The 27,644-nt window shown below is 42.5% G+C and overlaps 1 protein-coding gene across 1 annotated transcript in view; it reads right to left on the bottom strand.

The window, feature by feature from the left end:
- Window positions 1-5,086: 5,086 nt before the first annotated feature.
- Window positions 5,087-27,644, bottom strand: part of GATB (glutamyl-tRNA amidotransferase subunit B) — a 49,875-nt gene continuing 27,317 nt past the window's right edge. The window contains exons 7-15 of the mRNA XM_063157975.1: window positions 26,831-26,953; window positions 23,833-23,946; window positions 22,684-22,768; window positions 22,279-22,323; window positions 20,193-20,382; window positions 13,640-13,773; window positions 13,170-13,248; window positions 7,808-7,942; window positions 5,087-5,543 (exon numbers count right to left, since the gene is read on the bottom strand). Coding sequence (XP_063014045.1) covers window positions 5,415-5,543; window positions 7,808-7,942; window positions 13,170-13,248; window positions 13,640-13,773; window positions 20,193-20,382; window positions 22,279-22,323; window positions 22,684-22,768; window positions 23,833-23,946; window positions 26,831-26,953 — 1,034 coding nt within the window. The 3' untranslated portion in view covers window positions 5,087-5,414. The remainder of the gene's footprint in view (window positions 5,544-7,807; window positions 7,943-13,169; window positions 13,249-13,639; window positions 13,774-20,192; window positions 20,383-22,278; window positions 22,324-22,683; window positions 22,769-23,832; window positions 23,947-26,830; window positions 26,954-27,644) is intronic.

Here is a 27,644-nt window from a genome sequence, read left to right as displayed (position 1 = left end):
GGCAGGGGACAACTTCCACTTGAAGCCATCCCAGTGCAGGGAAGCTTCTGAGCATTTGGGTTGATAAATGGAGACCTCCTGTCTGCTGTAACTTGGTTTTAAGTGGCCATTGCCTGATCCAGAATCCAGTGTGTGTATGTGTAAATAGCATTTTAAGAATATGCTGGCAACAAGGGCAAACTAACTAGGAGTGTGCTATTATTTCTTCTCCCTCATGCAGTTTGAGAACAGACAGCTGACTGAAAACCCAATTTGTTTTTCTTTATGTGTGAGAAAACAAACACTTTCCAGGTTGTGCATGCACACAAGGCCATAAATCCCTGGGAAGGTGCTGCTGAGGTCAGTGGTTGTGTAAGTGTAGGTAGAGGGTGCTCAGAAGAGACACAAAAGCATCCCAGAACCCTGACACCACACTGCAAAGCAGGGTGGAAAGGGGCCACACTGAAACCACGGCTGAATGCTCTCTATAATTTTTTAGTTAAGGTTCCTATCATGTACTTCTATTTTTAACACAGTTAAAATTAAACTCTGCAGCCAAGGCTGAGTGCTAGAAATTCTTTCTTAACTACTTAGAGCACTGCCAGCATCTTTTTAGACAACTTTCTTCTCCTGTTCTGCAGCCTCAGATACAGGATACTTGAGCTATATGAGAGAAAGTATCAGCTCTCCACCCTCAGGCCTGACCTCCTAAAAGACTTCGAGCAATGAGTAGATGAGATGGTCGTGAGTGTCTGGTGTCAGCTTTTAATTTGTGAGCATTTTCCTTGGTCCTCTGTTCATGGATAGTAACTGCTGAAAATCTGCATGAAACTGTCCTTAATTCACCCTGCCTGATGCTGTTGCACAGATGGCATCTGCAATCATTAGATCAGAGAGCACTGGAGTAGCTAAATGAGATTTCCAAGTTGGGGTCAAAGCCTCAATCTTCATTCCAGAGCTCCAGCCTTGATACAGCCACACTTGGGACAGCCTCCTGGCCTGCAGGATGTCCTACATCGAACACTTCAGAGTCAGGCTTTGCCTTCTATCCTGCAGACCCACCTGTCCTGTAGGGCTGTTTTATTTGTTTAAATAGCAGAAACTAAATTCCTTGAGGCTCTTGCTTCTGCTTTTTTAATGTGCTCATCAACTGCTCTAAGCAGATATGAACCAAAGCTGTTTGATTTGCTCAGTTCAGCGCTCCACTTTTTTTTTTTGTTTTGTTTTGTTTTTTGTTTATTTTGAATTTGCTGTGAGCTCCATTTAGGGGAATGGGAAGGTGGCTGCTGTATAAGGGCCTTGGCAGGCAAAAAGGATCCCATGTTTTGGCTGTATTGGTTCAGTCAAAGGGGTGTGAGGTGACTGATGAGCCCCTTAATGCAGGCTTGGATAGTGGGAGCAATCTGAGCTGGCCCAACTGAGCCTTCCCATTGCTAGGTCTGAGCACTGCCAGCTACCGCTGCTTTGAAGTTGGTAGCTGGTATCTCCACAGATGTTAAAAAGGTTCATTATCTTGATCTCAATTGGCTTAAACCACTTTTTTTCTGGTATCAAAAAGAAGTTTACGTTTTGAGTCTGCAAAAGATTTTAAAAATTTCAGAACTAACTGTTTCATAATATAGTGCAAAATTTATAGACTATGGGTGCTCTTTACCTTCCCTGGAAGGAAAGAATATTACAATTATCCCTTTTTAATCTTGTTATCCATTGTCTCTGGCAGCTGGAGGTGAAAATAGATTGAGACTTAAGAGTAAATCACAGAATGGTTGGAAGGGACCTTAATATAATTCTGACCCCCACACTGTTGCAATACAACACAGAATGAACGACACTTACACGTTGAGATGTTTAAGGCGAAAAAGAGCATGTTTATTTTTTGACTTCAGTATTTGTAGAATTCTAAATGTGACTATGGATTGGAGGATGAAATTGTTACTTCTTTAACTACACTGGTTAAACTAGCAGTTTATTAATTTTTTCTTTTTCTAGAAAGGACTGCAAAACAATCATTATTTACATGAAAATTGCATGAGAAACTCTGTTACAAAAATGTAAATATCAGAAGGCTTAGAAGAACTTTAGAAGCACAGGGTGACACCCCACCATGGGCAGGGATACCTTCCACTAGAACAGGTTGCCCAAAGCCCCATCCAGCCTGGCCTTGAACATTTCTAGTGATGAGGCATCTACAGCATTTGTGAGCAACCTGTTCCAGTGGTTCACAGGAAAGATGTTTTTCTTAATATCAAATCTAAACGTCCCCTCTCTCATCTTAAAGCCATTGCCCCTCGTCCTACCACTACATGCCCTTGTCCTTCTCCAGCTCTTGTTGGCTCCCTTGAGGAACTGGAAGGTGCTGTAAGGTCTCTCCAGAGCCTTCTCTCCTCCAGGCTGAACAGCCCCAACTGTCTCAGCCTGTCCTCACAGGTGAAATGTTCCAGCCCCCTGATCATCTTCATGGTCTCCTCTGGACTAGCTCCAACAGATGCCTGTTCTTCCTGTGCTGGGACCCCAGAGCTGGATGCAGCACTGTGGGTGTGGTCTCACCTCCCCTGCCCTGCTGCCCACAGGGCTTGGATGCAGCCTAGGACATATTTGGCCTTCTGGGCTGTGAGTGCACGTTGCCAGGTCATGTCAAGTTTGTCATGCCCCAGCACCCTGAAATCCCACTTCTTTGCACAGCCCCCCTTCTCAAGCCTGTCCAGATCCCTCTGTATGGTATCCCTGTCCTACAGCGACCATGCCATAGATTGTTGTCATCAGAGAACTTGCTGATGCATGAGGGGGCACTCAATCCCACTGTTCTTGTCACCAGCAAAGATGTGAAACAGGGCAAGGCCCAGTGACAACCCTGGACAGTCCCACTCATTACTGGCCTCCATGTGGACATCAGAGTAATGACTGCAGCTCTTTGAGTGCAACCAGCCAGCCAATTCCTTATCCCCCGAGCAGTCCACCTATCAAATGCATGTCTCTCCAGTTTGGAGATAAAGATACCATGCAGGATAGTGTCCAGTGCTTTGCACAGGCCCAGGTGCATGATGTACTGACACAGACTCTACTCAGAGAGAACCTGGCTGATGATTTTTAACAGGTTTTGCACACATTAATGAAGTATAATTCCATAGTAAAAGAGTGGCTAAGAAGAATTAGCCCATAGAATTATCAACAGTAGCCTTGCTACATTAATTGAGATGCTTCCTTCATCACCTTATTTATTATTCTTCCAAGTACATTGTTGGTTTGATTTCTCTTTTTAAAAGGCACCCACTGCAGCAGTGGGGAACTCAGCAGAGCAGCATCCAGCTGTGCCACAACAAACACTAACCTTTGGAGGACCACCTCTGGGAAAACTGTGTTTTTTCTAAACTGAGTGAGGATCTCCAAGATTCAGGATTTCATGGATAAACCATTGTGCCTTCTTGTTTCTTGCTGCCACGGCAAGGATTGAACAGAATTCCAGTAGTTTTGTTGTATAATCTAAACCTTTATTGACTGAACACTTACAGAAAACTCACACCACTCTAAGTAAAAATGGTAGCTTTTGCTCATGATGTGAAAAGTGATAGTAGAAGTCTTAGTGTGAAGGTCAAATTACATGAAAATCCTGGGCATGGTGTGATTTGGGAGTTTTTGGAGGTTTAGGCTTTTTGCTTGGCTTTTGAAGGGTCACAGTTTTTGACTGAAGTTGTGTTACTGCTTTTTATAAGCTGTAGGATGATGTTTGAATTGTAAAGGTACTTTTTAATGAATAATGGGTATACATTTTATTCATTAAATGGATTGAAAACCAAAGGAGTTTTTCCCTTCCAATGAAGGAGTTTGCACTTGAACCTCAGGCAATTTGTACAGCAATGTCCTCCTCAGGACACAACATCAGCACTGCCACTCAGGAGGAAGAACTGCCATCAACCTACTTTGAACTAGTGCTGCAAGCACCACATTTGCCAAAGGTGACTGAAGTCCCAGGGCCACACCTGCTGCACTCCTGTGACAATGTCTGCCTGCAGGCACATCCTAAAGAACAATTCTGAAGAAGTAGCTGTGAGGCCCAAGGTAGGTGTGATCTTTAAAAAGTATGGCTTAGCAATCTCCAGGAGGGATTTAAGAACTTCAAGCATCTGGTACTAAATGGGATTTATTTCCCCACTACATGAAAATTTGACAGGCTCATTCTTGTTGCATTTCCTGTTAATGGCTCAATCAGCAAAAGCTGGTTGGGATGGGGAAGTTTATTCCAGATCCCTGCATTTCAGTGATTACTGAAAGCCAGGAACTGAAAAACAAACTGTGTAAAAAACCCAAAATAAAAACTACCAGCACAAAACACCCCTTAGGATTAAGTAGTGGAGAAGGACTGAGCCCCAGCTGAATCCAGCTCAGCCAACTGCATGTTCCATTCCTAAGCAGTACAGTTCCAAACTGCATGATCCAAAGCAGTTCAGTTCCAGATGACAGGAGAAAACCACGTGCCAGAGAAGCAGCAGCCCTGGGCACTGGGTGTGTGTAACATGGGGCCGAGTTCTTGCCTCCAGAGGAAAAAAAAAACCAAACTGGAGCTGGGGCTGTCCTGTTCAGGGCCAGGAGCTGCACTCCAATAATCAACTCCAGCTATTCTGTGATTCTGCTTGTTCTGTTGTAGGTTGTACAGGGCTGCCTGTACATCTGCTGTTCTGAGCCTCTGATGCCAAAATGGGATGTGACCCTCAGAAGGGCTCAGGTACACACCCCTCAGGCACTCCTCAGAACTGAGAGCAGGCACAGCAGGTATGTGGGTGCAGAACTGGGAGAAGGTGAGCAAACAATCTGACAGGGTGAGATGCCAGCACTTCTGTTTGTGGCACTACCCTTAGGCTCACAGTGAAGCAGCTCATGGCTTCATCCTTTCCCCTTTCCTCAGAAACCAGGAAGAATGATAGCAGTGAACTTTTTGTTCCCTTCTCTTAAGGCATCGAGGCACACGTGGGTTCCTCAATGACTTCTGGGTGTTTTAATAATTGTTCCTGTTGTGCTCACAATAACAGTGAGTTATGGTGTGCACACCCAGACTGAGATTGTGATTTGAGATTGTGAATCCCCCTTCTCACAAACAGGCAGACAGAAAAGCTGAGTTTGTACCTGCTTTATTGGAAAACTAACCCATGCAGTTTCAGTTCTCTGTGTACTCACAGACACCTCTGGGAGCTTGTTTCCCAGGGCTGTGTGGAAATCACATTTCCAAGTGCCACATCAAAGCATGGGAGATGCAAATGGCTGTATCCTGCTTTCCTCTGGCCCATCTGCCTTTGGCTGATGCATCCAGGGAAGGCTGGGACTTCAAGCTGCTTGAAGTATATCCAACAAGCACAGTGCTGCACAAGGAGACACCAAGGTTCATTTGCAGACAGAACAAAGCACATGCTTCTTTAGTTGCTTGTGTGCTTCTTCTCTTGTGGCTACCCTGACAGCTTCTTCTCTAGCAATTGCTTCACCAGAACAGGACTGGACCGTCCTTGTGTTTTCTTCTGTACCAGACCAATTAACTTATTTAGAACTTTTGGATTTCCTGTCTTTATCGCCATAACCTTTAAAGAAAAAAAAAAAATGCAACAGACACCATTGTTACAGGAAAACTGAACATCTTCACTCATTCCCAACAAAGGTATGAATATTTTTGTTGTTTCGCCTATTGTGATAAAAAACTACATTTTGGATAAAGTGTTATTTATAAAAACTGCCTTCAGCCTTGCAATAAGCTCCTGCTCTGCTCCCATGAGAGAACAGCAAGTCCCTACAGCATCAGGGCCTTACAACTAATAGAGAAAGCTCCTCTTATTGAAAGAGTCAGAAAATACTTTTGGATTTTACAGTGTCTGCAGCTTGAACAGCAACTTCCTGGAAAAAAGCCAGAGAAGTGAGATGGACTTTCCTTGCTAATAGGATCTACCATTTTACTGAATATAATGTTCTGTTATAACAGGTAATTTGAAGCTAATCAAAATCTATTTGATAATATTGGTGAGGTCCTTCAAGCACAGATGTAGGTGTTTTTTCTTTCCTTCAAGCAAGGACTCCTTTACAACATGATGATTAATTAACTGGTAAAATATGACCTCCTATCAGACAGCCTTTGATGCACAATCACCTGCTACATTGCAAGGGCCATGTTTAAAAGCTGAAAGGATCAGAAATTTCACCTTTGGGCCTTCCTAAAGGAGATGCTACTGCTGAAAGACAAGCATCTGGCTACTGTTTGTGTGGCAGGGAAGGCATTCTCTACCTTGTCAGAGTTACTGGGCAGAACACAATCAATGCAATGAAACAGGATGACATATTTGCAGATGTTCAGGGAAGGGTTGCAGACACAGGAGCTATGCACTGTGCCAATACCAAATTCAGATGCAAATACTGCTTCTCATTACAGTATCTGAATTATTGTCAGTCTAAAATCTTCTCTGTTATGTTGCACAGTGGAAAGGACTCATTACTCTGGATCTGCTAGAAATTACCTATGTGGGGCAGAGTGCAGTACAGTCCTGGTCCTGCACTGTCATAAAGTGCTCAGTGTTGGTTTGAGCAGCTGTTTAGAAGCTATTTTGTTCTGAAAAAAATTACTCTCAAAACACATTGAAATGGGAGTGTGCTTATGGACCTTCCAGCTCCTGCACTTCCCAGTCAGTTCTCTCCATTCTCTCCCTCCCTGCCTATGCTTTCATACCAGCCTGGCAATACAGCAGCACTTTTATCAGGCTCTGCAAATGAGTCAAGTCAGATGGAGGTCACGCTGACCTACTGCAAGCTCATTTTATCAAAAGCTCTTGCAGAGCTCTTAGCATCCCCCAATGAGATCTGGAGTGGGCGGTATTGTTCTCAAAAGATGTTAATGTTTTTTTCCAAATGGCAAATGGAGCTAGACATTGTTTATATTAGAAGTAGGCTATTCACTTCTGCTTTTACATTTTTGCTCCAGAGAACATATAAGCACTTGTTTTCATTTTGCTTCTTATAAAGCAGATTATATAGACTCTGTCAAGATCCCTTCCCACTCCTCCCCTTCATGATCAACAAGGGCTTTTTCCCTTTTTTCCAGCTCAGACCTTGTTAGACTGACCCACACTGGCTGCTGTGTGTCTTTCAAGGAGATGGGGAAGAGCCAATCATCCCCCAGGGGGAAGCGTTTGTGTTGCTGCCACAGCCCAGCAGAACAGCAGAGCGGGCAGCAGCTCTGGAGCTGCTGCTGCTGCCACAGGGCTCTGGCTCCCTCCCACCCCACAGCCACTGCCAGGCAGGAGAGCCAGCGAGGCTCCTCTCTTTGGCAGTGGACAGAGACAGGGATATGGCAAAAAGTCAGATGCAAGCAAGCAAGATTTCTGCCTTGCCAGCTCTGATACAGTCTCTAATTCCATAACTAATACATGCCTTGCTCCAGGTAACTTCAGTTCCAGAACAGTTTAACAGTGTTGCCCCAATATCACAACAGATGACATAAAAATCAGACTTATGTGGCTGGGTGGCAGGGTCAGGTTAATGGCAGTACAGCTGGAGAGGGACAGAGCCCTGCAGTTTTGCTTTCCTGCATTAAAGTTTTATGGTCTCTCAGAATGACTTAGCACATTAGCCAGACTGGTAATTTGTTTTGCAGATCATTTTGTGTAAGCTTCAGTTTCAAAAAACCCACTTAGTAAAATAAGAAAGAAGAAAAGCTTGATAATATCTTGGCAGCAGCTTTACTGCTATGGCTCTAGTGCTCAAATGCCATCTAAAGGGAAAAAGAGAGAGGCAATTTTAACCCCCTTTCAGTGCCACAGACTGCCACAGTGCAGAAAGTTCCCAGCACCATCATAATCACCTCATTTTTGTGTCCATCAATCACTGCCTGGCAGATCTGTTCAAGCTCTTTTTGATCCTGTAACAGTTCAAGTTTCTGTTCTTTAACAATTTCAAGGGGAGTCTTCCCTTCTCCCTTCCACAATTCTGCAAGCACCTGAAAATCACAATAAAAGCAGCAAAGGTCAGTGGCTTGACTTACCAACATTGTTTACATGCAGTATTTCGGTTATGGACCCAAGAAGCCCTGTTTTTGCTAAGAGTGGATTGTCTAAACGAGAACAAGCCCAAGATTTAATCATGTGCCTCTGAAAGAGCCCTTGTACCTCCCTCCTCTTCTGCGACCTGTACTGAGACAAAGCATTGCCACTTCCTGCACGAGTCCAGGCTAATGGCTGGCAGCAGGTGCTGCAGCCTCGTGCTCCCCCAGTGCCTCTGGGGGCTCTGCAGAGGGGATTGCTGAGCACAGCCCCCTGCTCCTCTGCCAGTACTCCGGCTCTGCTCACATCACTCACAGACCTGCCCGGGAGCAGCAAGGAAATGCATCTCCATGAGCAATGGCTCTGCCCGGGAACTGACGATTAGCTGACTATTGTACCAAGTCCAATCCCAGGTAACTCATCCCATTACCGGGCCTTGCCAGCAGGCTGTAATGAGAATATGTATGACAAAGCAGAAGAAAAATGGTGCCAAGCAGAATGAATGCAGCAGCTCCAGCCCACCTATGCATCATCCCCAAGTACTGGACTGCTGGGCAAACCCAGGCCTGTGGAATAATCACTTGTTAATGCTAGTGTTTTCCTACATTGTACAGCAGGACTATTGCCCTGGAATACACTCGAGAGGAGAGAACATTTATAAAAAACCAATTTCCTTGGGCAGTCATTTTCTGTATTCCCTTTGCTTTTATTTCAGGGCCGTGGGAGGAGAGTAAGAAAACCCTTATTAAAACAGCTCGTTGTGCTCCATCCTGAGCTGAAGATATAATTGTATATTTGGGCCAATGCTGTGTCCCAATATGGAAATGCATGTCCTGTCAAAATTTCAGCATTAAATATTCCCTGTAAGATGAAGAAGAGGCTCTGATGGGAAGACAAGGAGGGGCATCCAAACTGCGTGTTAAATAATTTGCAGGGCAGCAAGAGAACTCAGGTAGAATGATGCACATGGGATGGGATCTTAACTACCCCAGCAATTTGCTTCAGCATGACAAATTTCTGGGTACAAAAGACCTTTGGTTAAAGAGTTCTCTATTTCACAGCAAATATTCATACAATTGCTGCAAGAGGGTATTTGTTTGCCAGTGTCACTCTGAAGCTTTTTATGGGATCTTATCAACTCTTCTGGAGACCTTGTGAGAAGGAAATGACACACAGCTGTATTGTGGCAACTACATCTTAAATTCTTCCTTGAGAGAGGGCCAAAGGCAGATCACAATATTGAAGTACTGATAAGTAGCCAGAGATACAATAGCTATAAATAACGCTTTCAGATCTTTACACTGAATAAATCAGTGCTGTATATGATGTCTTCTACAAGATCTTCCTTCTAGTGTGATATTGAAAAATCACCATGCCAGTGCTAGCTGGAATAACCCTAGAAATAAATATATCATATCCAACAGAGATTCAGCCTGTCTGCAGCTGCTTGCCTTTTTTGTGATGATGTTTTTTTGATTTTTTTTGTTTTTGTGGTTTTTTTTTGTTGTTGCGCTCCATTGCTACTCCTGACAGCCCTTCTGCTTCTTCTCTGAGGGATGGAGCAGGAAGGTTTCTGTCCCGGAGGCCTCCCAAGGCAACCATACTGTGTGTCACCTGTCAGAATGAGCCCTGTCCTTGCCAGGCACAGCACAACCTCCAGCAAAACACCCTGGACAGTCTGAAGTACTGCACAAATCAGAGTGGACAATGAATAAGCCTTTTCACTCTCCTGGAAAAAGGCAGATGGGATTTTTAGGACTGATATGCATTCAAGCAGGATGCCATGGGCTGCAGGAATGGGAAATCTGCAACGAACAAAACCTATGCAGCCAGCCATGGCAGAGGTACCCAGGAGCAACACGTACATCAGGCTGACTTAGGTCAGGGGCAGGACAGCTTGACAGTCAGAGATCCAGCTCTGATTCCCTGTTATGCCTATGCCAAATATTTCCTGGCAGTGAAGAAAGCTTGCCCATTAGAAACCTTGAAGTCACCAGATTTTCTCTGTGACAGCTGCATCATGTGTCCCTTCCCATTTGGTAACAAGCGTCTCCACTTAGTAGAGCAACAATGTTATCAAGGCCCTTGCTTGTTTACAGGTATGTAGGAAAGCAGAAAGAGATGTGGCCAAGACCTGTCAGAGATGCACTTTAAAAAAATGTGTTTCTCCACTTGGCAAGGAGTGCAAATCTAAAGAAAGCAGTTCAGAAAACGATTTCAACTCATTTACACAAATTGCCTGCACCAGCACAGGAGGATCAAATTATGAAGTCTCCAGAGCCAAAACGTGAATCTCAGGCCTCATTTCCATTCCTGAAATCTCAGTAGCTTCTACTATTGATTCTTGCCTGTGTGTGATTAGATTTTAATGATGTTCTGTGGTCTCCACCTATGCAGGCTTAGCAGCATTGGTCAAGATGAATTAATCAGGACTTGCACGTCTGGCTGTCACGGGCATCATATCAAACATTTTGCAGCTGGTGACCATGCCAGCTGACTGCTGTGCCTAAGAATGCTCCAACTGGAAACCCTATCTGCAGTGATTTGCTGCCAAGGACGGGAGGAAAGCAGCAGGTAGCACCATTCCAGCAAGTCCTGTGGGCACCTCTCCTTTGCAGGGACAGAAGCTGCCATGTCCGGCGGGTGTCCCTCAGCCTCTCAGAGGAGCCGGGGGCAGGTTGGGTCCAGTCCTCCAGATGGTGTAGTCATGATTGTCAAAGCAGATGGTTCTGTTTAGATATGGGTACTGTACTCATTTCCCTACTATCTACTTTAAAGTAGGGGTGCCAAGCAGATCTATTGAAGTTATTCCTATGTGGGTGACCTATGCAACTGCAGAAGCCAGCAAAACCCAAGGTCTGCTCTGCTCCATGGCCTGCTGGGCATGGATCCCCCATGAACCAGTGACAAGGATGTCCATACGGAGTTGCTCCAGGATGGTTGTTGGCAGCAGGGACAGGTTTCTGCTTCCCTGGCCCAGGAACCAGCCTCCTCTCATAATGCCATAACTCACAGGCAGGTCTGTTACGCCAGGCATGGACCTGCTGCCAGCCTGGCAACTTGAGGAGCAAGGCCCCATCACAGACACACTCCCCATCAGCCCTGGGGGAGCAGCACCGGCTCCTCACACTGTGGGCTTCAAAAGAGTGCCTCTGGGCTGGGCCACAGGCAACACGTATCCATCTGATCCAGGACATGCTCACCCACAGCCCCACGTGCCTGCAGAGTTGGAAGCTGCTCTCCCTTTTGCATAGGCACGCCAGCCTGGAACTGCTTTGGAGACCTCTGGAGTGGGATGCTATGTTTGATGGCAAGTTGGACATGAGCTCTGTAATTATCTACATGGTAATTATGTGAGCACACAGTGCCCTTAGCTTAGCACTGCATCCCACCGCACAATGCTCAGTGTGTACAGCCAGTGCTCACGGCTTTTATCTGCTTCTTTTACTGCCTTAGACAGCAGAGCCCAAACACAAAACCTTTTAAATAATTTAGGTGGTTAACAGCTTCCCGCAGCGAGCACATATGTGTACACATGTCTGTGTGCTCACCCCATCAGACCCGTCCCTCCTTTCCCACTGGATCCCTGTCTGCCACTGCAGATCATGCTCCCCTCCCCAGGAGCTGCAGTTCATCTGCTGGTGTGTATATATAGCCCTTTCTGCCCTCGGGCATCCAGCGTCTCTGCCTACTGCTGAGAATTGTTATAAACATTTGTTACTCTTCTGACATCCAGGCAACCAAAATACTTTTCTAAATGTGGCAAGGTTTCTGCAGTTTGATAGCATCATCACTATTGGGTGAGGGCAAACTACTGCGACTTCTGGGTCCAGTTTCAGATCCCTGAGGACAACATGCAGATTACAAGGAGTTGGTAATTAAACAACAAATGCATTTCTGAAATTCTTGACACTTCACAATGTGTCAGAAGCGCCTGGCACACAAATGTATCACAAAGCAGAAAATCCCATAGAAGAGCATTAGTACCCTGTCCCTACCTCCACAAGGATGAGATTCAGACTGGAGTTCTGAAGCTTCCTTTTCAAACACAGACACCAAACTGATGGGTGTGCCACAACCCCGCAGGCAAAGAGCTGCTCTGCATTCCGGTGCTTTTCCTATTAATACTTTATCTCCTTTTTGAAGCTTTTACTTTTCCAATATAAAATTTCCAAACACACATGCTTAAAGCCAGGCACTTAAATCCCTATTTATGACGTCTGTCGTATGCAGCTGGCTATCCACAGACACAGACCAACTTAATTAAGAACCAAAAGCATCTCCAAAAAAAGAAAAGAAACCAGAAAGTTCATTCACAGTTCATTAACAGTTTCACTGATAAACACTGAAACAGTCACCTAATGCACTTAACTAGAGTATAATAATTAATCTGAAAAGACAAATCATTCCATATAAATGAGCTTGCAACAATTTAAGGTGAATGACTGATTATGGCCCATCACAAAAAACCTCTAAATTTTGTCTACAAACACAGCAGTACTGTTCCCATCATAACCAGTTCACAATTTTAAATATAAATCATCAAGAGCTGCTTTTTCAGACTGTCCTAGGCAAGATGAAAATAAAACAACCCAGCTTTACTTGCTTGAGAGCTTCATGATAGCACTTGTTCAAAGAAGCAAGGATAAAAGAAAGGCCAGACCTCTGTCACTTTTGACTCGGGTACACTAATGCAGAACTCTTTTTGTGACTGCACTTGGATGAATTCTATCCTTTCCCATTGCTAATGCTTGGGAACATAGACTTTACTGTCCCTAGGAACCCAGTAACTGATACTCTCATCTTAACTGCAAGCCATGGATGAGCTCCCACTGACCTTTCATGCAGGCCTGACTGGAATCGTGACATTGAGATCTACTGTCTGCTCTGTTCAGAAGCAGGATTTATTTGAGTTCAGTTCACATTGTTTAAGTCTACTATTTAGCTTCTGCCCTCCTCTAAAAGTGAATATGCAGATATATCTCTAAGACTTTATATAAACATGAGGCATTTGCATCTATTATATTTATATAGCATAGATACAGAAGTTGTCCTTTATCAACAGTGTAGATAATTTCCCTTTAAAGCAACCATAGTACTGCTACACAATCATTATAAAATTGCTACACAACTGAAGTAAGCAGCCAAAGATGCAGAATACAGCAAAATCAAAAAGGTACTTACCTGCTTTGCTGCTGTAGAAGAAATTTCTTTTTTTTCTAGAAGGTTCAAGAGGTCAGCCAGGACAAAAGAACTGACTGGGCTAGGGAAAAAGTGGGCAGAGGTTACCTCAGAGAATAAGGTGCTGGAATGTATCTGTGCTACTGCTGCTTGCCTAAAGATCACACAGTTCAGCATGACAAGCTATTTTTCCTCATGTTCAGTACTAATTGGTAAGGCCTGACTATGCCTTACCATCATCACACTCCAAAGACTAAACACCGACTGCTGCTCTTAACTACATGACCCTCTTGTCTGCCGTGTATTTGTCTAACTCCATTCAGCAGGACAGAGCCAAGGCCTGTGCAGGACTGCCTGGAGTAACAAACTTCACAGGGAGCAACTAAAGCAGCCGTGAGCAATGGAGTGACAGGGTACCAGTCATGAGAAAAGGATCCCTCTGTCTCACCACTGCAGCAATGAAGACGACTGACCTTTCCTTTACTGTAAGGGAATGTTGTTTCAAGTAACTGAGCAGGTCCTTTAGAATCCAGCCGATCACCTTCTTTGGCTTCATTTGGGTCTGTTTTACCACACTTTCAAAGAATTCTGCTAGTCCCTCTTCATTCTGTTTAGAAAAAGTTAAATGTATCAAAGGGATACTGGAGTGCAAACATGATTACAGAATCACAGAACTGTTAGGATTGGAAGGGACTTATAGGAATCATCCAGTCCAACCCCCCCTGTCAATGCAGGGTCACTTGGAGCAGGTGACACAGGTTACAATTAATTATACAATTACACTCAGCATATAAATGCTCAGTCCTAAAGTAAACTTCAGCTGTGAATTCATGGCAAAGTCATATGACTTTAGAGTAACTTTGTTAACATAACAGCCAACAATCTTATGCCTAGAACAGGAATATACAGTTTATCTGTCAGCCTGTCTGTTTCAGTGGAACTTCCAACAAATGAGCTAATAATTTTATCTTAACGCCTCCCTAAAACTTGCATTTGGACAGAAGTTTTCTCATCTTTGCAAGTGTTTTATGTATAATACTAGAAAATACAATGGTCTCACAGGCTGTCATGCTACCTTTTACCAAGAAGAGCTTTTTCCCGAAATTGTCTGCAACTACTTCACTCTTGATCTTGAAATCACTTCTATTTATTTTGGCTTGAACTAGTAAGTTTAGCTTGCATTTACCCTTCAGAGATATGGAAAGGTCATGTGTAAAAAGCAGGGCTTTATTTTCCAGTTTTTTCCTGACAAGTTATGGTAAGCTTTTACACAGCACACTAACAGCTCAGAAGATATGACAGTGGGAGATTCAATTTATAGCCTAAGTGAAATCTGAGATTGTTTTTAGAAGAACCGATACTGCACAGTGTGTTGAATGCTGTGCTGTTTGTCATCAAGGCACTGATGGACTTTAAATGCAGCACAGAACTCATTAGGTTTACTGAAGGCTGAAGAGGTATGAAGTGGCAGCTCCTACCTTTTAAAGGAGGAATCCAAATCCAGCATGCCACTGGACTTCTGTAGTATGTGCTATAAACACAGAGGAGGACAAGCCAGCTCTCAGAAGTCAGGAGCTAACAGCTTAGAGAGAGCCCAGGAGCTATTCTAAGTATACACTCATCACAGCAAAAACATTTCTCAAACACATACTGACTGCAGCCAGACCTCTGAACAGTTATGAGGAAAAAAAGAGCAGGGTAACCACAAAAAGCCCAAGTTCTCCACTCACATCCCATTTGTCCTTGTTTTTAAAGGCCATTTACTGCCATAGCAATACAGAATTTTAGACTTTCCTTCTCCAAACTTTCACAACACAAACTTCCAAAAGCTCCGGACACCACATATTTCATTGATAATGATGTATGGCTTTTGAGAAGACTGCAAACTACTGATCTCTGTTCTGTGAAACAAAACAAAATGTACCTAGATTAACATCAGTGCTGTAAAACTGGTGTGACAAAAATCAGACCCATCCCCTTCACCTTGAGACCATGACCGAAGGAACCAAGTTCTCAGCCTGGGAAACCACTGAGGTCTCTTCTGAACCAAGGTAAACTTTCTAACTCCCACTAGTTATCTATCTGACACACATTGACATAATTCTATTCTTCTCCCCTATTCTAATTTAACTAGCAGTTACTCTCTAATCAAATTATGCAAAACTAAGGCTAAATAGACTAGAGGAACAAATTTGACTTAAAAAAAAATAAAGGAATGACATGATTACCAAAGCACAGTAAACTTGATTAAAAACTGTGTGTTAAGCAGAATTCCTAGAATGATGTATTGCCAAGTACTGTACTCTTTCTAATTCACCTCAGGGTTCAATAGCACAAACAAACACTCATTATTTAAATAGTGGGTTCCTTTACGCAACTACGATTGTCCAATCTAGGTAGGAAAAAGTGAGCATGTCTGAATGCTGGGTTCTTTACACATGCTGCAGAAGCTTTCACAAACATTCCAGGCAGAGTAGGTCTAGCTACAACATTATGCACAGGCAAATAATGTCTGCAGATGCCACATGTCTGAATGCAGCTACACAGCTCAGACACAGCACGTCCAGCACTTCCATCATGTACAGGCTACAGAGTGGATCCCTAGCAGTGGGCACATCCCAATTTCTGTGTTCTTACAGCCTGGCTGGAGTTACAGTTCTGATCCTGCTGCCAGACCTCTGAAAAATCAAGGACAAACATATGCAGCCTTTGCATTTTAATCAGATGATTTCCAGGCAGCAAATGCAGAGAAGCCCAGGAAAACTCAGGGAGACAGACTTACATATGCTACCAAGTCTCTGAACCCCATACTCAACTACTTGTGCACACATAACCAGAAACATTCCCCAAAATTCCCTTGCATTTCATTTTGGGTTTTTTAAAGGGACTGTCATTTTCTGTAGCCAAAGAGAAGGAAAACCCAGGAATGGCTAGACTCAAATGAGTACGGCAGAATGTCAAAACATCAGAATGACTGACAGAAATGAAACATTTTCCTTGTTTTCTTGTCATATTAAAAAAATACAGAGATAACTTGATTAGCTTCAGTTTTTAGATACTGCACTACTTGACTTCAATTTGGTTTACATTTTGGGAAACCTTCTTTCAAAATTCACTCCAACTACCAACATACTCACAGACCTGTCCCTTGCGGCAAATCTGAGCTGAAAACTGCATGCTCCAACAGGATTTACAGGAATGCTGACTGCCTGTTCTCTCTTCATTCTGAATACTCTACTCTGAACTTCATTGAAAGGAAACCAGAAATCTGGAATAGCAGCATCATGTGTCTAATCCAGGTCACTCCGTGCTTCCATTAGACACCAAATATGCTGTAATTTATTCATGTGAGTCTCACTGGCATGAAACCTGACATACCAATATTTCAATCAGATGCAAATTTCTTTCTTAAACATGGCTTAAAATTATGATTTCATAGCAGTGAGATGCAAAAAACCCTAGTGGTGTAGTGATTTCAGGTACCTTTTAAACAAATTTAAAACAATACTTTATTTTACAGAATACCAGGGACATTGGGACTGTAATGCAAACTTATTATTTTAAAGACCAGTAATGTTTCCCAAAGAACTAAAGAAGAAAACTGCTACAATGTTCACAAATAAAATGTAATTTGCTACTTTGTTATTCCCATTTTCACCATCACAGTTCCTACAATAACCAACTGTGAGGTAACAACTGCTGCAAAAATGCACAAGACTGTCAGGGGAAAAAAACCCCAGAACATTGAGGCGAAAAGCAGACTGGTCAAAGAAAGTTAAAACTTTTTCCTAAAGCTTCTTGTAAAATGATTTGCATTTTAAAAGAAGCATAAGTTCAGCTGCATACTGGCATGTCTGAGAATGGCAGAGCATGAAACAAAATGGTCAAAACCAATTTCTCCAGCAACTCACTTCTGACTGTTTGAAGGAGTCACCAATGTGATTGTTCCACCAGGGCAATCAGCCCAAGTGGAGCAGCCACTTTTATCTGAGTAAGCAGAAGACTAGTACATCCACAGAAGACTTGGAATTCTCATGGCAAAGGAAGCAATCAGACTGGTTTTTCTCATGCTGTGCTGTGGCAATTGATCTGTTTTCTGGTTGGACCTCCCTGGACCTCAGCATGCATTTTGAAAATGAAGCATTGCATTAACACATTAATACATTAATGTCTCCATTAATACACTACTGTCTATGCCAATATAGCTTATTTTTTTTACTCAACAGATAGCAAGATGAAAATATTGTAATACCGTAACTGGCAAAGTTGTCAGAGATCCTTCTTGACTGATGTATTTGCCAGCTTACCAGTTTACAGAGCAAAATAGAAACTGCATGAAGAAATTGAGTACCCAAACACCATGGAGTGTACATGGCTCAAAGAATTATGAGTAAGAATAATTCTGCATGAAGAAAAATCAGAAACATCATTTATTTCTGCAATTTATATAAAACTGCCAAAAATGAAGGCATTTACCCATAAGGAATTTCAGATATGAAGATATTAATAGGGTACTTCTTCTCTTTCAGAACATCCTGTAATTAGGCAAAGGAGGAATCTCAGTTTCTCAACACCACAGTATGTACAGGCAGCTCCTGTGTATGAGCACAAAGCTCTGGAAGCAAGCTCAGGAGCTAGCCTGCATGCTGGAGTATGTGTGTTTGATTGCAACTTTGGCACAAAATGCTTTCTCTATCAAACTGGTGCAGAACAGACTTTGCATTTTAGAGCCATTCCTCTACGACTGCCATTTATTTAATGAGCACTCCTGGGCACTCTAACCTGAAAGAATGCTCATTAGATGTGTGCATCTGGCCCTCTCAGCAATCCTGTGCAGCCTCTGATGCGAGCTGAAGGCAGCGACGGACACGGCGCTTCCCGATGAATTAAGGTTAACAGGTGTCCCAGTGCAGAGGCAAGCAGCTCTGCTGGGGAGAGTGCAGGCTGACATTCTAATGCACAATAAAGGAGACCTGCAACAAAGAATGTGCTCGCTTCATGCATTCAAATGGATGCATTAGCTTATTACAAGCTGAATCCCAAATTTCAGCTTGGAGCTCATTAATTGTCTTTCACGTCGCAAAAAGGAGAAGGGGAAAAGCAAAGGCAATAAAGGGTTTCAGAGAACAGCTGAAAGAAAGGGCAGTTGATGAGGCAAATATACAGGGCTAGTTGGCAGAGATGAAAGAAGCCACCCATACCAGCAACTTGATACCCACAAAAGGTGGGCTGATGCCAAGTGAAAGGAGTGGGTGCCCTGGGCATGGCTGCCATGGATTTTATGTTCTAAAGAGGGTGCCATGGTTTGGATTTGTGACCACAGCAACACTGACAACACACAGGTGTTTTGGCTACTGCTGAGCAACTTTCTTTCCCACAGCAAACAGACCAAGGATGAGCACAAAGCCAGGTGGGACAGTCTAACAGCCAATGCAAACTGGTTATATATTCCCTGCCCAACAAGGAGAACTGAGGGAAGTGCATTTTGGGGGATGTCGTGTCATTGGCTGCAGACTAGCAGCACATCAGTCTACTTGTGGAGTGGTGAGTGATTGTATTTGCATCATTTTTAGGCTTTCCCCTACTCCGTTCCTTCACTTAAGTGTTTTTCTCAAACCAAAAAGCCTTACTTTTGCTTTTCCTAATCTCCTCCCTGTACTACTGGCTTGGAAAATGAGCAAGCAGCTGTAGTACTTAGCAGCTGGCAGAACCAATGCACTGAGAGGAAGAAGCAGAAAAATTCAGAAAAAAAGGATGCAGGACCTATCTACCCCTTCTACTCTTATGCTTAATTTAATAGGTTAGAAATATGGGAAAAAAATGCATGCATGAACAGGAATGCTGGCAACAAAATCATATTTTGCAGCTTATACAATGAAATAGAAAGGTAAGAACTGCTGACACCTCTCAATACTGTGACTGCAGTCTTGTGACATTGATGAGAATTATGACTCACCTGCCCACCACACAGTCTGCAACTCACTAAAATGGCACAGCAGCACAAAAGCAGTTTTCCTAGCAGCTTTCCTCAGAACACAGAATCATTTTCTTCCTGTAGATTCAGCCTCTGTACAAGTGTATTAAATTACAGACATACAAAGAAGGGCTATGAGGTAGTTATGTGCACTGCTCTCCATTTATAGTCAAAGGAAAAGATCTCCTCCAGAGGACAATTTAAAGTACTTACAGTTCTGTTCTGAATCTCACTCTGAAAAAGTCCCTTTCCTTCTGTCTCCACTAATGACAGTGGTAACCAAAGTGGGACATTCTCCTAGCTCAGTTGGGTATGTGAAATGTCTAATCTAGGATGAGCATACTAACTCCCTCCCCAGAGGTTACCACTGGCAAAGAGAGATGACAGTTTGCATTTAAGAAGCTCATAGTCCTCTAGAATAATTTTGGAAGTTATGAGATTTTGCTGTCAGTTCCTTATTTGTAACAGTATTTGCCACAATGTTTCCCTTCTCATCCCCTCTTCTGAACCTATCCCTGGTAAACTGCACTGTGAGGTCAAAGTTGATACACTGCAATCATTTGGGATATTTCCCTAAGAATAAACGTGGAGGGAAGGAGAGGAAGTGTTTCCAATAATGTGGATGGTAGGTCAAGGAGCACATGAAGCTGAAAGATTTAGACTTTGGATTTTGATTCACATTCATTAAATACAGTGAATGTGCCCAGCCTTGCAGCAGGCCCAGAGCTGAAGAGCAGACACTTTGTTGTACATTTGTTGCAGTCAGTCAGTCAGGGGTGCAGCAATGTCTAGACAGACAAGATCAATATTAAGTACCAGTTATCTGACTGCACTTTGCATGAGAAACACTTCTTGGCACGCTGTGTGTGGTTCATTTTTTCCACCATTCTATGTGTATGGCTCCGTGGTACAAAGCATGCAGTGGACACACTTCCAACTTAGAATGTTCATAAGGACTGACAGCTGGTTAATATGACATTTGTAAATCTTTTCAAAAACCATGCACCTTTGAAGTTTCTAGGCTTATTTTAGCATTTGATCAATAGACCTACCAATAAGGTGAAGCTGTGTTCAGGAAGAATCCCATACTGTTCAACAAGCTTTTTCCTCTTCACACTGGGGAGGTCGGGAAGTCTCTCATGAATCCAATCAATATTTATCACTTGCTGATGGTTCATATTAGCTGGCAAAGATTTTGCATCGTACAGAATCAATGGGGGAAGGTTTGGCTCTGGCATGAACCTAGTAAAAATGAAGAAAAACTCCTTTATAATTATTTTCACTGAGAAGCTAAGCAACAAGGAATAACATTTATATCTCAAGTTTTTACTTCCCTGAAAGCTGTATCACCCTTTCAACTAAACAAAATATTGAAAATTAGAAAGCTGGTATATCACTGATAAGTAGAAAGAGATCAGGCCCCAAAATATGGCAAAGCTTCTCTTTCTTTTTCCTTCAGCAATTTTCCACCAATTGCTAAAGAGTTCATAATACAAAAGGGGTAATTCAAACACTTCTGCACCAAAAATAACAATAAAGAGTTCCAACAGCACCAGTAAAATATATGGAAACAGCCCACTCTTTTTGGCATCAAGCACGAATTACAGACCTGGGTAAAAACGGGAGTGGGCTGGCAGGGAAGAACTTGGATTGACAGCCAACTGCCAGGAGTGATCTGGGCAGGTTGTAACCTTTTCCAGCCAAACTTCAAAAATCTTGATGAAATCTCATGCTGTGCTAAAAGCAAAGTTACTGTGCTCAGCAGGGTGCTATCACAGAACAAAAGGCTCCCTTAAAGAGAAGGCCAATTCAAATGACTCAAATAACTGCGATTGAAGCAGAAACTTCACTCTTACATGATCAAATGAGGGGTTTGAAACCACTAGAATAAAGGGCATTGAGCTATAATGACTTCTATTTAAAATCTGCCTAAACACAGATTTTAAGATTAATGTATAATGTGCAGCACTAAGTTACAAAAAATCCTAAAAAACATAGTTTACAGCTCAATACTGTTAATAATTAGTACTAGTAATAATCTTTATGGTCATTTTTTAAAATATCTTAGACTTATCAGTTTTGTCTAGGTTTTAATGAATTTTCTTTTGCATTTTTCCAAATTAGTCTTTTTGAATAAGCCTCATGCCTGCCCCTACCATAAAAGAGAATTCACGAAATTATCACTGCTGCATTTCTACAAAAAGACAATCTAAAAAGCAGATTTAAATTCAAAGTTTGTGGGATGTTTTATGTTTTCATAATTGTTGCTGTGCTGTAGCAAGATCAGTGGTAGACTAAAAGATGTGACAGGAACACAGAGCTGACAAAGCTAAGAGGCTCTGGAAGTTCTCCTGCTGGAAGGTGAACTCTGGGATTAACAGGAATCTCTCCCAAGGATGCAAAGCTAGGGAACTACTTGGAGGACTGGCACTATGATGGCCCCCAGCAGCTGTGCTGCTGCCTTACAGTGTTGCCTCAGTTCCCAGCAGCATTGCTCTGCAAACAGGACTCATGCCTTGTCCCCTCAGCCTCACAGTTAATCCTTCAATGGTGACTTTATGGTTCAGTGTTTGTCATCTCACACTTGTGAAAGGCTAAGTACTTAGCAAGGTAGCACCTTCATTAGGTCTACAAAGAACTTCAAGGTAGAAAGCTGCCTATGAAATGCTGACACCTTTCAATAGCAGCTAGGATTTTCAAACACTGTTTGTGATCTGTGATCACAGAATCTAAGCATGGAGAGGCAGGGCTGAAGCTGAAAACTGCTTCCCTCTGTATTTACTTAAAGCAGGTGCAATGCTCAACTCAGAAATTCTGATGTTTTATGTCAGGCATTCTTAAGAATACACTTATACTGGCCATACAGTAAACCTTCAACTTTCCCACTTTGAGCTGAAGTACTTCCAGCCTAGTCTTTGGGAAAGGTCCAGGGGTTTTACCAGAAATGAGACACAAATCCAGATCTGAACTGCTCAGACTAGCACTGATTTTGATAGGTCTCTGCCCCTTCCAATGGAAGGCAAACTTCCAACACATACTCACTGTACTGACTAACCTGACATCCTTATTACATTGGCTACACTTCAGAAATTTAATAAATTTTTAGTTTGTCTAATGTTAGGTCTATTAAAAAAATACCTATAATCCTGTTTTCCTTCTTTGTCTCTCATTGGTACTGTGCACCTAAAATAAAAACAAAACAAGATGTGGTAAGAGATACACCACAGAGTTAGTTTTATGGCAAAACCACAACCCAAAACCTTTGCCTCATGAAGATTAGGAGAGCCTCTTAAAACCACTTCAAAAAATAAGTGCATGTAAGAGAGCAGTCATTTTCACAGACACTGCTTGATGCAGGACACAATCTGTTGTGAAAAAGCCTCAGCCTTAAATTACTCCCTAAGAGGAGACTATACTCGTGAACATTAACTTCAGAAGACACAAGTTGAGCAACACTATATTACAGCTCCTGATCATGTCACTAGGTATATGTGGGCACTCAAAAGCAGCTATTCTTATGTTCCTCCCAAAATAAAAACTCACCCAAGCTTGGAATCAAAGGCTCTCGTTTCATTCAAAATTGTCCCTCCATTTTCAAGTTCTTCAATTTGCCTCTGTATTTCATAGTCTGACAGTAATAAAAGAAAAAAGAGTAAGCTTGTTAGACTACACTATTAGCTTTAGTGCACTCCACTATTTCATTTTTCACTGCTATGCCATAACGGAAGACTTCGTTGTTTTAACCTTAATGAAATCAACAGCAGTAGTTATGGGCAGAATTATCAGTCACTGTCTCTCTCTCCAGCACTGCTTCTTTCTCTGTGTGTTTTCCTCATCTGCTTTCATTTCCTTTAAATGGAAACCATTTTCTCCCAGGCACTGCAGTCCAATCCCATATTCCTGGTGACGTTGCAGTCACCCAGTTCAGTTTTCTTTTGGAGAAGTAACAATCAGCTTTTTTCTCCTGATACCCAAGCTGCATCTGAACTTTGCAGACATCACACACCATACTCAGTGGAAAGCAATCATCTCCACTGGAGGACAGAAAACCACTGCTACCGTATTTTAGTCCATGCTAGGCACTGAACCACCTGCTTTGTTCTTGCAGGCAGAGGTTTTACAGCAAAAACCCTGCAGACTAACACTCCTGCTCTTCCCAGAGTATCCCATACTAAGATTAACTCTGTCAGGGAGCAGCAAGAGTGGGGCTGCTCCATAAAGAGGGATAAGCCAGGAGTGAAGGGTGGCCAGAGGCCAGGCCATGCCCTCATGGTCTGATGCAGTCCCACGAGTCTGAACAGTGTGAGCAGGGCAGGTGCCACCAGCAGAGTCCTCTGACAGTGCCAGTGGAGTGAGGGGATCAGCTGAGTCCAGGGCCCATTCAGGGAGCTCAGGGAGAAGCAGAAGGAGCTAAGTTCTAGGAACAAGACTACAGAACAGGTCCAAGGTTCTTCAGGAGCCATGACTGAAAACTGGCACACCTGTGACACAGCCATTTAGGCAAAGTCTGAAGACTCCAGCCTGAGCCTAAATGGGACTCCTGTACCCACAGGCAGGGCACATGGAGGAGACACCCAGTTAAGTCTGTCAGGGCATTTAAGGCCAATTACTGCACTCAGGAGCCTGACATATTTCATGTCAGACCCCATAAAATGCGTACAATGCTTTTGCAATGAAGCAACCATCATTTACCTATTGCTTTTGCCAGAAATCGTATACTATTGATATTCTTCACTTCAGTCCTCACTCCATAAGGCTCTCCAGGGTGATGCACAGAAACATTGGCATCCACTCTCAGCTGACCCTCTGCAAAAGGAAATTTTATTAACAGAACAATCTGCCTGTACACTAGAGCTAAAAACCTTGGCATGCATTAATAAACTGCATGTTATGTGCAAAGCCTTAATAGCAGACTTCTCTATGTTCAGAAAGGAGTAACAACCACTTAATCATAGCCTTCTGTATGTGATTCCATCTCAAGGGACTGCCTTGAATCATTCAAAATAGTTTTAAATCATTGCGCATAATTCCTCTCAGAAAACTGCACGATGCAGTGCAGCACAGATCCTCTAAGCCATACAGTGAAAAGAGCTTCTGATTCACAGATCTTAAATAGAGGGCAGAAATAGACAAGCAAAGCAGGGGATTGTGAGCTTCCATTCCTCTCAAAGCAGCACAAAATACCTTTTGGAATTACAATTTGATGGATATATACTACCCTAGCATGGAACACAAGAACTTAAGGTTATGTTGAACAGATTTACTAAGGTGTTCTTGGAAATTTACAGCTCAAGGACAAAATGTGAGCAGCAGTGGATTTTTTGGTAATTTTCTTCCTCGCCTTCAGGAAATTGCAATCTTACCCCCCAAAATATCCCTGGTTGCCAAATACTGTACAAAGTTTTATATAAAAGCATAATGCACTCTCAGTCCAAAATGGATCAATGTCCTTAAAAATTTTTAGTAACTTAACCACAAGGAAATAATAATTGTGTCTTTCTAAGTATTGTCCTTATAAAGATATCTCTTCTGAGAAGAAAAGCCTTGCCACAGTTATCAACTTCTGGGAATACACAAAGAGGAGAGGTTGTATTACATCCTGGAATCTTAAGAAACATTCTTTTCCCCATATTACCCACTGAACACCTGTAGCCTTTTCTTGTGTTTTTTTTAAATTCATTTTTTAATTTTACATACAGATAAAAAGAAACAAATGCCTACTGATGGGATACATTATAATATTGTAGAATTATAAATGAGAATGCAAAATGGCTCAGAGTTAAAACTGTGAAGATGCTACTGCTTCAGAATCCCTTCTGGTCAATAGATTTAAATTGACTGACGAGGCCTTGGTACAATTTGTAAAAACAGGCTGGATGACAGCACACTAATTTCCTCTGTCTTCACAGAGCCTTGCCAGACATGCAAATGAGACAGAGATGCTGGAATGACCCAACATCTCTTTCAAGGGAAGTGTTTTGCATGTGCTCCCTCTTTGGGGTGAAACTTGTACTTGTTCCAAACGAGGAAGAGCCTTGTCCTGCCCTTGCGTCATTTGAGACGCGACCTGTTTCTACTTGGATGTAGGTGTCAGTGTGACCAGACAATGAATTTAATCAGGCATGAGCAAAAGGCCCAGGCTGCAAAAGTTCCTAAAAGAAAAAAAACAACAAAAACAAGCAAACAAAAAACCCCCACAAACAAACAAACAAACAAAAAACCCAAGAAAAGGCCTTTTTTCTTTAAGCCCAGCTTACTTTTCTTTCACTTTACAATGAGAGCATCATTTCATCTGTTTGTTGTTAATGAAATAACATCTGATAAAACTGAGCACATATCTTCACTGTACATGCAAAAGCCCCTAAAACCTTCACTTAGAAAGAAAGAAAAAAATCCACATACTTTTATAGCTACCTTTCCTGGAAGAAAAATATTTCCAATACTGGGATTCTCATATAAAGTCAGAAATCTCCCTGCAATAAAAGACACCACAATGCAATTCCAATGGCAATCTTAGGGCCAAATTCAGTAGTGAAAAATGATTGTATATATGTTGGTCCACAAAGGCCCTTGAAGAAGCATCCAAACTGGCTGCTTAATACTGACAACTGTGCCTTATATGACATGTGGGACGCTTGTGTGAGAAGAGATTCAGAGAAAAAGATAATGCCTAGCTATTATTATTTCCCGCTACATTAAATTAAAGTTGAATCAGTAGCCAACATTTATTGGATCCCGTTTATTGTGTGATGCATAGACCACTCTGACTCCGTTTTCCAGGAGATATCCACTTGCATAATGGACTGAATTTGTTGCCAGACAGTGAGGCCAACTGTCATAGGCAAAAATATAGCTTACACTCTGAACACTAATAAGCAGCAGCTAATTGTGGATGTGTGTGAAGAGGATGAATGCCTTTAAATTCTTAAGCAGATGTCTGCTGTATGCTACCTGTAACCATGTGCTAGTTGTAGATTTTGTTAACATTAAGACTGAGGAAAAGTGGCATGATCTGAATCTCACAATTAATGAGACAGAATCACCACTGAGGAGGGCTGAATGCAGGCTATGCTTCTGCACATCACCTGTTGTGAAAATTGGGGCCTTAAAATTACAGAAAGAGCTGGTGCCAGAAGCAATGTTTCCTGCAAGAGGAAGTGGTCTCAGAAATATAGGTAATTCTGGCTAAAATTAACCCCAGCGCCCATTTCTGTACATGCTGTTGTTTACTTCATCTCATCCATGACACCAGCATAAGTTTACTGCCCACATCAATTTTATGACTAGCTGAGACCTGACACCTGATCCATGCTCCCACTACTGTGTCCCTTTGTCCCTTCCATACCCTACAATTAATCCTTGCTACAGATCTTCTGTGCTGCAGTGCTGTGGCAAGCAAGACAGAGAGATGGAGAGAAGCACCACAAGAACCTTGGGGATGTTTCTTCCTGCCTAGCTTCATCCTGTAAAATTACTGTGTGAGGAAACATAACATCTAGCACGGCAAAGCTCTGTCGACAAAGGCAGGCCTATAAGCATGGCAGACATTAGGACAGACTGAGGATTGTAAAACAGCACCTAGAAAGGGCCAGGCATTATAAGCAACCATAGAGCAAAGTAACTGGAAGCTGCAAAAGTCCTGCAAATGCAGAGAATTACTGGTGACAAGGGAACATTCTGCCCTCAGTACCTGCCATGACTGCCTGGCTGCTCCCAAGTGTTTGCAGAATGAGCTGAAGCTCTCTGACTGCTGCAGCTGCTTCTTCCCCACAGGACATATCAGGCTCCATGACAACCTCCATGAGACCAACTCCTACCAGGAAAAGAGACAGGAGATCTTCAACAATAGCTTTTGATCTTAGCATATGAGAGTGCAACTGGCTAACACATGAAAGAACTTGGACTTCTTTTTAAAAAAATATAAAAACCACATAAACTCTCATGTATTATTTAGTAACTGTCACAATGGGCCTAGCTGCAGATTGCTAGAAAAACTTTTCCTGCTATTTTTTTAAAGTAACTGACAACTGCAGACAACCCCCCACCCTCTGATGACATGCACATCAGAAGGACCCATTCCTCTAGAAGGACTCTCATTTAAAGCCAATTGGGTTCCAGATGCAAGTTTATTTATCTTAAACTAATTCTGGAGCAGGCAGAACTGTGAACAGATGTAGTCTAGTTCTTAGTTTCAGGACCCAGCTTTCAAGGAACCTGAGCAGCCACAGCCCTCAGCTCCAATGGACACCAGAGCACTTTGTCTCTGTAAGGCCAGGCCAGCAAGGTTGCTGCCCATGTTGTGCACTCCTTTGGATCACTCAATTTACAATTTCCAAGTTAAAAGAGAAAATCTACATTTCTCCAAAGCTAATAATTAAGAGAAATGTCTGACTCATGCACCAACAGATTCCAACAGCTGCTCTTTCTATGCAGAAACTTGATTTGCTGTATCTGTAATATTTAACTTTTTTTAACAACACATACAGTGCAGAGCTTAAATAGCT

The sequence above is a fragment of the Melospiza melodia genome, chromosome 5 (assembly GCF_035770615.1).
Source record: "Melospiza melodia melodia isolate bMelMel2 chromosome 5, bMelMel2.pri, whole genome shotgun sequence".
NCBI lineage: Eukaryota > Metazoa > Chordata > Aves > Passeriformes > Passerellidae > Melospiza > Melospiza melodia.
The sequence above is the reverse complement of the archived record's forward strand: the minus strand, read 5'-3'. Positions and strand labels throughout refer to the sequence as shown.